Genomic DNA, 12,182 nt, shown 5'->3' on the forward strand with positions numbered 1-12,182 from the left:
CATAATGTTACAGCCATCTAAAATTCTCTGTGTGCTCTTATTATACAGAGATGACTTTGCATGCTTTAAGATTCTTTCCTTCGTGAAGCTTCACGTGCTTTAAGCTTCATGTCAATGAAGCTTAAAGCACGTAAAGTTTCACGTAATTTTTATTCATTTTTACAATCATCTTCTATTTTACGCTTTGCTATTTGATGTAGGTTTTTAAGAGCTGTGAATAGCTGCTATTCGGACAAGGCATGTCGGTTCCTATGTCATTTGCACAAAGAATTTCAACTGAATCAAATGATGTTCATGTTCTGTCAGTTTTGAGGATTTAATTCTTCGACCAAAATATTGACTAACTCATTATAAATAAAACTTTGAATGATGAGCTAAATCAGATATATATTTTAATTTTATCTCGTAAAGTACCTTCTAAATCCATAATGCCAGTTGTAGATCTTTTAGCTACTATAAAGTGATACCAGGTGCACCGCGAGGAGGTACATCTACAGCGCACCCTTCTAAATCCCCCGAATTTGTGTAATGGCCAAGGCGTAGAGCGGTCGCTGAATTCAGCCTTGCCACCGGACATGACTATCTACAACATAATCTTCATAGATTCAAAATTGTTCCTTCTCCGATATGCACTCTGTGCAGCTCTGGAGAGGTAATGGATGCCGCACATCTACCCTCACTGTCCTGCTCTGCGGAAGACTTTTCTCGCCGAGCGTTACTGGGAGGCAAGAGATATGTTAGATTAATGGACTCTGTTGCAGCTGTTTCCCCCTTCCATTGTATTGCTGTATTCTATGTTCTTTGTTCTTGTATTTTTGCTGTAACTGTTCATAATCTGCCATTAGAAACAATAATAAAAAAAAAACCTTCTAATTCCTGATAAGTTGAAATTAGAAGCCTTAATTTTAGCTCAGTATTTATGCATAAATGGTGAAACGTTTCTCATTCAATTCACTTCTTATTTCTTGTTAACTTAAATTATATAGCATTTGATATATATGAAATTAATAAAATGGTTTTAGATTATCTGTTACATCAGGCAATAAAGAATTACTTACATGCTCTGAGTTTCCTTCTGATATCTGAATAGTTTTGAATATAAATATGTTGATTCAGAAGTCAAACAACAAAAATCAGCGTTAATTCACAAAATTTTCACAGAATTTTCACTGTGAAAATTTTGTGAATTAACGCTGATTTTTGTTGTTTGACTTCTGAATCAGTATTTATTTGGCGTGTTATTGTGTCTTAATTAATAAATATGTTATTAGCTGTATCACATTTGTTTTCAGATATTTCACAGATTGTAGCTTGTTCGTTTAAAGCATCATTTCATGTTATCTGTATATGTTGTTGCTTCTAGTATACCTTCCAAAAAAGTGCATCTACTTGCGCATCTGTGATAAATATCCAAAATAATTATGATTAATTTTACAGTTTTATGTAACATAACAATATCACAGATAATGCTGATATATAATGTTTTAAACTGTATAAGAAACAGTAATAAATGCATTCAGAGATGTAAAATGTGTCTCTCGTGAAATAAAAAGAATAAGCGGACTGATGGAATTTGACCTCCAATCTTGAAATATAAAAATCCGGGAGGTTCTTGCGCGAGGTTTTTTTTTTTTTTCCTGGAAGGTTTCGCACTGCGAAGTGATGCCATTTTAGAAGAACTCCAAATTGATCCAATATTACTTTATAGTGCTTTATTGAGGTTATTTCAATTATTTATAATGGGATTTGATATATCGTTGTGAATTGTCTCACGGTAACGTCAGATCAAATCCACGAATTTTAATCGTGGGAAGGAGCACAAGACTGCATCTACCGTTGTTATAAATCTTAGGAATCTTGTAGTTTAGGATACGATTTTGCCCAGTTCCGTCCCAATTTTAAAGGAGAATAGTCCGAGGAATGGGACTAAAGGTTATCTCTATTCTTCTCCTACCACCAAATTACTCTAGTCGACTCTCGCCTCAAATGCAAGACCAATGAGAAAATTCTGGTGTGCCGTCCACTTCTGCACCAATACTATGCGTAAATCTCGATAGGATATGCAAGTTATTGGCATTGCAACGCATGTACAAATCAGGTGCGTCAGTAACAGCACTCAAAAGCACTCTAAAAAAAAGAAGAATAGGTTATATAAAAGAAGAATAAGTTTACTAAAAGTGTGTGTTTCTCTTCTATCCATCTGCATGAGAATCTTCAATATACCTCGTTAGAAACATGACAGTCCTTTGAGCAAGTTTCTAAGTTGTAAGAAAGAAGAATTTACGAAAGAAGACTTGTGGTTTACAGAAATTGCGGATTATCCTCCCGAGAAATCGGTGTCCGTACTGGATGAAATCGAGCCACAATGATGCGAACGCGGATTCAGCGGTTGCAGAGGTACGAATTGACCGATGAAAAGGATTTTACCAGCTTCGTTTAATTAGCTAAAGAGAGGACAGGTATCTTGCGCACATAAGTAGTGAGGGATCGCACAGCAATATGAAGAACTCTACAACATGCGACGGCAAATTGTAAACGCCTTATCTGCAAAAAATGAAAAATCTTAGCAAAGTGACCTGTCGGAATTGTGATAACAGACAATATGATCCTTGCATTATTACATCGCCATACTGATCGGTCTCCTGAAGTTATGGTTTACGGATTTTAATCCCGCTTAATATGCATCGCTAGCACACTCAACAGACATCGCTATATTTCTGGATTTTCGAATCACTGAATTTACCTTTAAGCCTTACTTTTCAACAACAAAATGCGTGACCGCCTGTTGGATGGAACGTTAAGACGCACTGCTGCGTTAGTCCACTTTCTCTCGATATATCAGCCGTCGAGCACGTGTGGTCGTTGACTGTCAAAGTTGGCCCAGCATGTACACTGCGGGGGAAAAAAATAAAAATGGGACAGTTCCTATATCTCCCGTTCTACTGGACCAATTGACGAAATTCAACTTGCGTTTTTCATGTCTCGAAGGCGCGACTTGGGATATGTATTAGATTTATATATACCAGCATTCTAATAAAGGTATTTTGTCACGAAATTTGACTTTTTCTGAAATAACATACCAATTGTTTTCTAAACTTCGATTCTACGACTCAAATTACGCCAAACTACCAAGTTTTGTAAAAATCGCACGAGCAGTTTTAAAAAAATTAGCTCTCAAAATTTTAGCTCCTCAGTGTTAATTGAGTTTGGTATATATTTATTAATCTCTCTTTTTTATTGATTCTTCCTTTCACATTTCGAAATTTAGGTTCATTCCATATAAAATTCCCACATTTTATATGACTTATTTTTAAAATTTGTGTTTTTAAATAATTTTTATAAATTTTTCAGAAAACGTTTTGAATTATAATCTATAAAATTTTTACCATCATCTTAAAGTAGACGTATTTCTAAGCATAACTGCAAAAAATTAACACTTTTTTATTCAAAATTTCAGAAGATATAGGCGAATCTATATATTGGTGCATTTTGAAATTTGGCATATTTGTTGAAAGCGATAAAACATCAAATGTGGTTTAGACACTTTGCTAAAATTATTTGGAAGGAGAAACAAAGTGACATTTTTTCTGCTCATGAACAATGTAAAAAGGTAGGAACGAGGTGTCTTTTTTTCCTGCTCCTGCATAATGGAAGGGAAAGGAAAATTGGCTGCCACATATTAAGAAGTTCGCCAAGTAAATTGTTCTTGGCGAAAACTAAAAAAAATTGTACCAAGGTAAATTTTTAAATTTCTCCGTAAATTTGCACCAAATTTTACCAAATTTAATATTTAGGCATAATTAGAGTCGTAGAATCGAAATATGAAAAAAAAAATTGGTATGTTATTTCAGAAAAAGTCCGATTTTGTGTCAAAACACCTATGTTAGAACAATGCTATATATCAATTTAATATATATCCTAAGTCGCGCTTTCGAGACATGAAAAACGCAATTTGAATTGTCAATCGGCCCAGTAGAACGGGTGATATAAGGGACTATCCCATTTTTTTTTTTCCTCTGCGCAGTGTACTTCCCGTAGTTATGCCAGATGAACTTCAGCAGCGCGTGGAAATAGCATTTGTAATAACGTGCCTCCAAATCTTACCTAAAATTAATTTTTCTCAGTGCCAAGGCCTGTCCTAGCAATTATTGGTAACCATAGCGGTTATACAAAATACTAATTTGTTCGTGTTCCGCAAACCGAACGTAGCTTAATTTTTAATAAATTCACCTTCTCACCTTATATAATTTGGCCCGTAAATGTAAATTTAATATCTCTTGTTTATCATTAATGTGGCATTTTGGATGGCGGGTAGCGCCGAAAAAGATTTCTGTCGAATATAATTGATTCAAGAATAAGAAGCTGCAGTTCAGCGTATCTAGGCTCATTGTTCTTTCAAAACGTAACCAAAAGGTAACAGAAGATCATATCTAGAAACATTTAATCAAATTAAGAACAAAAGGAAACCCAGCTAAGTATTAAATTTATGGTAACAGTTTGGCCACTTTTAATATATCTATAGCCTTTTATATAGACATAGACAAACAAATACAACAAATGAAAAATTAATTTATAATCCTTCAAACACGCTATAAACTGCTCTTTATAAAAGTTATCAATATAAACAATTAAAACAGAAAAAATGATGACGTTGCTGGAACTATCAAGAATAAATGAGTATTTTAATCACAAAAATATCAGTAAAAATTAAATTATTGATATAATAACATCCCTTTTATTACTGAAAGTACTTAATAAAAAATGCTAAATATTAAAAAGAAATCTGCTTTCAACGTTATTAGCTTAATTTTACTGTTTCAGTGATGTAATTTATAAATTATTGACAGCTATTATCAGCATAACTAATACTGCTGCAATTACATCAAAAATTGCACGCAACTGCACTTTAAATTGTACTACATGTTATAAATAGTTCATTAATATTTTTAGAAATGGTTCACTTCCTGATTAAAAAGAGTAAAAGAGAAACTATTGCGATAAAAAGTCATACAATCAGGTTTTATTTCATTGTTGTAACGTTTTGTTTAATAATAACTGTAACTGTTTCCAAAGTAAGATTACCCCTTTAAAAGATGGGAATGAATTTTCTTTAATGAGTTGCCTTCATTTCTAGACCCACTGGTTTATCTCGATTGATACAATTACGGACTTGAATGTAAAGTTCAAATTAATTTCAATAAAAATCAATAAAAATTATGTTTAATTTTCAGGTATTTCGAAGAAACTATTTATACTGCGCCTTTGAGTCACGTTTTTTCATATGGCATTGGAATGATATTAGGGTATTTTATGGCCAAAAACCCAACATTAAAATGGTCAAAGGTAAAGTAACGTTTTTAATAATATATCAATGATTTAATGAGTTGAAAAACGAAGTCATTTTACAAAGGTTTATAGAGTTCCTTACAGTTTTTATGTAAAAATAGATTTGATTGAAATACGCGTTATTAAAACAAACATGTATCAAAATGATAACTTAGTTTAGGCTGGTTTATCGGATTAGGGCAAAGCACTCGATACTTACCTGCCTAAGCAAAGGGATGTCTTCGTAGAGGACATTCTAAGGTAAATTGCTCATATACACGTTACACGTAGGGAAAACAACGAAAACGCCCATGCAGCCAGCCCGTTAGCCGGAATTTGAACCTCGGACTGAACTACTTGTGTTCCAGCGACTTAACCACCTATAACTTAGTGTATAGCCTATACGCAACTAATGTTAAACTTTTACATTATATTAGATTCTCATATCTTGCTTCACTGGAAAGGTCGCTACGTTATTGTGTACCTCCTTCCCATGAAAGAGTTCAGTTGCTGACTGGAAAATACGGCATTCTTGATGTAAATACCCCGGCAATAAAAAATTTTAAAATCCCAGCTTCTTCCGAAGTATATTTTATTTGGCTAAACAATCCTCTGGTAACAACTTTATATATGTAATGCTACTTTACGTTTTAAGTTTCTTCAAAATTTTATCATTCGCAGTATTTTAATAGGAAAATTTTTTTTTTCACTTGACAATAAATAAAAAAAATGGGAGACAATTTATTCAATCGCAAACTTTATATACAAAAGTTGACTATAAAAAAATATGCATAGTACGTATGTTCGGTCACATTATTAGTTGAGTATGAAACAGTGCGAAAGTTTTATCCAAGCGTATTCAAGCAGTTTCGCCCAAAAAAGGAATTTCAAACTTCTTTAATCAGAGAAAAGTTATAATTTCAAAATTATAAAAAAGATGTTCCTCCGGATTATAGTACAACTGAGCTCATAAAATTGCAATTATTTTAAAAACTCTTCACTAAGGATAAGGATGCAGACAAAATCATTCATGCCTCATATAACGATTATATGACCTAGAACTACTCTGTAGACAATAAATATGTCTTCCTCAAGAACAATTTAGTTATAATGTTTGCATATTGCTTTAAAAATTAAATTGTAAACTTATTACCCTGAATTTCTGCAGCGAAAGCTTAATCAATAATAAACTGAGTTACCGTAGTAGCCCACATTGTGAATATTTCTCCTGAAGTTTCATAGAAAAATCTATCATTGGGATTTATGATAACAATAATTCCTTCTTTCTCCTCTCATTCGCATTTCTACCACAAATATTCCTGACCAATTAGATTTAAACCTGCTCGAGTTAAAAGGATAACTTGGCGTAACTGTAAGTAACGTGATCCATTTACCAATTATTATTGTTATCTTTTTCTGTCACCTTCTTAGGTATGAAGTATTATCATCCGGCTCAATGGCTATGTTCTCTCCTATGTATTCCACTTGACCAGTCAGTCATACACGGAAAACCCATCTACGATTACGGGTTTTAGTGTTGCTTGACTTGCTCCCGCAAATAACAAAGAATCTCTCTAGCTACCTGGTTTTATTGTTACCTTTAATAATTATGCGAGATAAAATGGACTTTCAAAGCCTGCCAATACCTTGTAAGATGGATCTGCAATGCAGCACTTAGCATTTGGAGATATTCCAACAGCAGCGAAAACTTGCTGAAAGTTTCTTAACTGATGGGAAAACATCCGAATTAATGCACCACTTGCAAAACATAGCATTTAATAATTTCATAAGATCAACTGCGATTACCGTCTTATATTTTCCCCAACGAAACAGTAGCTGTTCAAACCAAATGAACAAATAGCTCCTTCTCATAAATCAGCTGGAAACTTGTCAGATGCAGAACTCGCAGCTCAGTCAGTGTTGATGCATTCAGTCATAGGATGGTTCTCAAAAAAGAATACGGGGTGTAAGTTAATAAATTCAAAGAGAATGAAAGAAATCCCTTAACAATAACTGCTAAAAAATGTAAAATCGTAATGAAGAATTTCCTGCTCCTAGAAAATATGCAGGGAAAGTCCCTGCCTAATTACTTATCACTGATCCCACCACAAGTTGGAGTAACATCCAAAAAGAAATCATCACACATTAAAAAGTTCTACACTTGTTAATGTCTTGAAACACCTTACCAGAAAACTTGAGTGAAATAAGAAATATTACCAATTTCATATAGATTGCCACCGATTGTGATCATTCAAATCATCCAAATATATCTATGACTTTTGAAAAGGAATAAATTTTTGATGTGATGTTCTTAGATGTGAAGGCCTATGATGAAGAATGACACAATTTATAAACTTATAATATTAAATTTCTCAAGTTGTCATGCATATTATAACAAGTTGCTTCAATAAGTGAAAATGCATGGGCGTTTTCGTGGTTTTCCCCATGTGTAACGTGTATACGAGCCAGATTCCCTTAGAAAGTCCTCCCTTCAGGCAGATAGCCCTCGTGTGCTTTGCCATAACTGAATAATCCAATCCAATCCAATCAATAAGTGAAAATTCCATGCGCATGAAGATTTAAGTAACTAATCTAATAAAGCAAAGTCACACTTCGAAGTAGACATTGATGTCCTAAAACATGTCGAAGGCACTACAGAACACATGAAATCGAAAACATTAAAGAATAAGAAAAAAAGGGACAAATGGGGATTTAATTTCTTAAAATGATCCCCTATTTCTTAGGGAATTTAGCATCAATCATACAACAAACCTAAGCATACAAATTTAGCATCAAACATATAACAAGCCTAAGTATTTTGCTAGCCTCGTAAGCTCCATTTTTATCCATGACAATGCAGTTTACCAAAATTTATCAACAGACATGGGAGTTATTTGCATAAAAATTTCTAATTTATTATATGGTAAAAAATTTATTGCTGTTCTAATAAAGATGGGGAATATCTATGGGCTGTAAATGGAAAGCTAAATGTTATAATCTAGAAAGACCAAAATCATATACATCCTTCTGTATGTGATATATGTGGGTTTCAGTAGTTGATCCACACCTGAAAAATGTAGATAATGCAAAAACGCTAGGCTTACCCAAAACTTTACAAGTGACATTAAAGATTGTTGATACTTGTAACAAACTTGAATGTGTTTTGGTTTGTAGGTGTGCCGAATATTCATACTGATATAGTCAATCATTACTTTAAAGCTCTAATGTAACTTTTATAATGGTTGCGACAAATCCGATATTCCTAAATCTGAAACCCAGATGATCGAACTGTTCTTTATATTCACAGAAGAATCCCTATTAACCGGCAACAACGGGACCTTGCCGATTTCAGATAATAGAGTTCTTTTTTTTAGATAATTGAATATGTATTTCTAGAACTTACTTATGTACTGTGATGCAATTTGTATACTGCATTATTCAAAATTCGTTGGTAGTGGTTTTGATGTATCGGCTAAAACTAAATAAATAATATTGAAAATCGTACAGATTATGCAAAATTAAACATATAACATGATTTTATATTTCGCAAAATCAAAATTAGTTTACATTATTTATTATTATTACATGAAAATTATGAATTTCGTAGTATGTTGACATATAGCTCCGAATGCCTGCTTATAATATTGCTTATAATATTGTCACTGTCGTTTTAAAAATTTGCAGCGTATGCAATCAGTCTTCGCATCATCATGTACGGTCATAGACAAATATTTCTTGGGAAATACTACAAAAATCTGAGATTATTCGTTAGCTTCCTTTCGCCTTATTCTTCGCACCATTTTCATCTTCGTTCCTTTCCTCTTTCTGATTTCCTTATTAGTGCATGTCCGATTATATCTTCCTTCTCTTGAAAGCGTACAAAGTTAATTTAGTCTACATGCATTCCAAGCTTGCACCTCCTCTTTAGAAACACTAATATTCTCCGAATATGTGAATCGCGATACTATTTTCACCCATGGACGCATGAAAACGGATCGGTAGTTTATAATATGTATAATTTCTTTATTCACTAGATGGATAAGGTTTGATACGATGAGCGCCAGAAATATAACGCTAATGCTTTCAACATCAAGTCTTCACATTGTTAGCCCATTACACACTTTCTTATCTAATAGGCTTAAATTTTGGATTTAAATTTAGTGACTTCCGAAAGTGCCGTTATTTTGATATTGCCAATTCATTGGGTGCCGGGTACGATATATTTTAATGTATCTGAATTCATGCGTATAAATAATTTCATTGTTTACGTTCAGTGCTTGGTTGATGGGATAGTTTTAATAGTTAATTCATGATATGTCATAGTAATTATAGTACAGATTCGGATAAATAGCTAAATGTTGAACATTTTATATAATGAAAAACGAAAATTACGTCTCTGTACTTTCGCTTGATCTTTCAATTAGCATTACTCTAAGGACAATATCATGTTAATCCAATAAAAAGTGCCTTCGTAGTCCTTCACTATAATAATTTACTACAGTAATTACTGTCTGTAACTCTCTCTCTGACATTCATACTCGCATTTAAGTATCTGTTAAAAATTGATAGGTGACAATATATTTTAAAATTCATATTATCCTGCGCGCATTTATTAAATTATCAGATAAATAGCCTCTACTTTACTCGCTAAACTCAACTGGCAACAAGCTTTACTAACTTGTGTGGGGTACAGAAAGAAGTGAGAGTATTTCATATTCTACTTATATTAGAAATATCATCTCTGCAGAAATTCCTCACTATTACTGTAATTTAAGTTTAAAACAGTGTGTGAAGGTTTTTATTAGGGTTGTGTACAATTTCCATCATCAGAATATAATGAAGCAAATATACCAGAAATAAATATGTAGATAAATTAGAGAAAAATATATTTGTTTTCATCGTGTTTCCTAACACTACTTAATAGGAAAATTCCTTTAACATGACTGGAGTTGAGAAACGTGTCTTCCGTTTGAAATTTATTTTTGTAAACAGAAGACGTATATAGTCTCTGATTTATGCGTATTTTAATAATGTCATACCTTAAAGAAAAAGTAATCGCCCATCTTGAATATGCATTAGAGATTATTGAATTTATAGAAAGCAAATTCCATATGATCGGTATTCGAATTGATTAAGAATTTAAAAGCAAAAATTTGCTCTGGAGTTCTGAGTTTTCCAAACGTTTTTTAAATTCCACAGATTTCATCTTATTCTCAGTGGCAGTATGTTTCTATAAGGTAGAAAATTGTAAGTTAAGAAATAAACATTTAGCTATCTATTTTTACAATTAATTGTATTTTATTTTTTATTTATTTAATTAGGTTCATGTGATTGTCGGATGGATTGTTTCCCTTTTCCTGACTGTTGGAGTGCAATTCATTGCATATGTCTGGCACGAAGGAAGGGAACCGGATCCAATTGCAGCAGCAATTTACGCTGCTACTCATAGAACTGCTTTCTCTCTCGGGCTTTCCTGGATTATCTTGGCATGTACTCACGGATATGGAGGTAATTTAATTTCCCATTTTTGAATTATGAAAGGAATTGAACTAAGTTATTAAGTAACATTAAGTAGCCATTGGTTTCGCAGACTTACGCTATTGATTACAAAAAATAAGGCAACATAATGATTGAATATATATAATATAAGAAACTGAACGATTTCAAAGCGAGCAACGGCGACATTATACCGAAAAAGGCTATATCTCCAGAGCGAGACTGTATATCGGAAATTCTAAAGATATGCTCTTTTAAACATTTTGTGATTTGCTATTGAATTGAATTTAATGGTTTAAGTGCGAAGAACATGATATTTAATAAATAAAAGTAACATACAAAAAATTAAAAAAACCCCTTTGGGGATAATATAAAATCTGAAAGCTTTCATATTTTGTTTTGAATTTTTTTCATGTACAATTAATTAATTTTCTGTTTATGTAAAGCGTAAAATATTCAATGTTTTGTTTTCATAAGGTAAAGTAGAAGCCTTTTGCTAAAGCTCGTAGCTCACCCCTGAAGATAAAGATAGGTTTTCGGCCTTAGCAAATTTTAAAAAAAGAAAAAGAAAGGGGGGGGGAGATGAAAAGTAAGAAAGGAAGAAAAAAGGAAAAAATCCCAAACTTTGAAAATATCTCGGTCAGTTTTTTTTCGCATAGAGTTCAAACATTTTTTACGTTCTATATTTTTTTATTTTTTTAAAAATTGGTGAGGTAAATTTTAAGATGCAACAATATGAATATTTATGGCATCTAACACACTTTGGTAGTTAGTACTTTCGTAACACTATTCGTAGCTTGTAAACTTAAGCGATAGGAAAAAATTAATATGCTCAAACTCATGATAGGAGAGAGGACATTTCTTTTTGCTCAACGAATGCTATCAGCTTTTAACAGAAAATATGAACAAGTTTCTTGTTTGTTTGTAGGTGTGTTCGGTAAAATTCTCTGCTGGAAAGGATTTGGTTCTTTGAGTAAACTAGGTTACTTTGGATACCTAATTCATTACATTGTCATAACATACCACGTCAGTGTTGCACGTTCACCACTTGTATTTTCTCATTATGAAATAGTAAGTAAAATTTCTTTTTGCACTTTTCTCTTATTTCTAAAGAATTAAATAATGCATATTTTTATTAAAAAGTGCGTTGAAATCTCTAAATGATGAAAAATAAAGTAAAAATTGCATTTAATGCTTTAAAATATTCAAATGCAATAGAAGCTTATTTTTTTTATGTAACAAACTTGTTGATGTGAGTTATCTCACTCGTCTGACAGTAACATCAGAACAAGTCCACAAAATTCATCGGGATAGCATAAGCGAAACAGGTTTAAATGTTCGTTTGCTACTGATAAAACCTG

The 12,182-nt window shown here is 32.6% G+C and overlaps 1 protein-coding gene across 1 annotated transcript in view; it reads left to right on the forward strand.

Annotated features, from left to right (window-relative positions):
* LOC118192311 (O-acyltransferase like protein-like) overlaps positions 1 to 12,182 on the forward strand; it is a 68,763-nt gene that overhangs the window by 52,287 nt on the left and 4,294 nt on the right. Inside the window, exons 12-14 of the mRNA XM_035363250.2 lie at positions 5,232 to 5,343; positions 10,647 to 10,833; positions 11,750 to 11,892. Coding sequence (XP_035219141.1) covers positions 5,232 to 5,343; positions 10,647 to 10,833; positions 11,750 to 11,892 — 442 coding nt within the window. The remainder of the gene's footprint in view (positions 1 to 5,231; positions 5,344 to 10,646; positions 10,834 to 11,749; positions 11,893 to 12,182) is intronic.

This window comes from Stegodyphus dumicola, chromosome 1 (genome assembly GCF_044657685.1).
Source record: "Stegodyphus dumicola isolate Sdum_Otavi_A_Nest chromosome 1, ASM4465768v1".
In the NCBI taxonomy this organism is placed as follows: Eukaryota; Metazoa; Arthropoda; class Arachnida; order Araneae; family Eresidae; genus Stegodyphus; species Stegodyphus dumicola.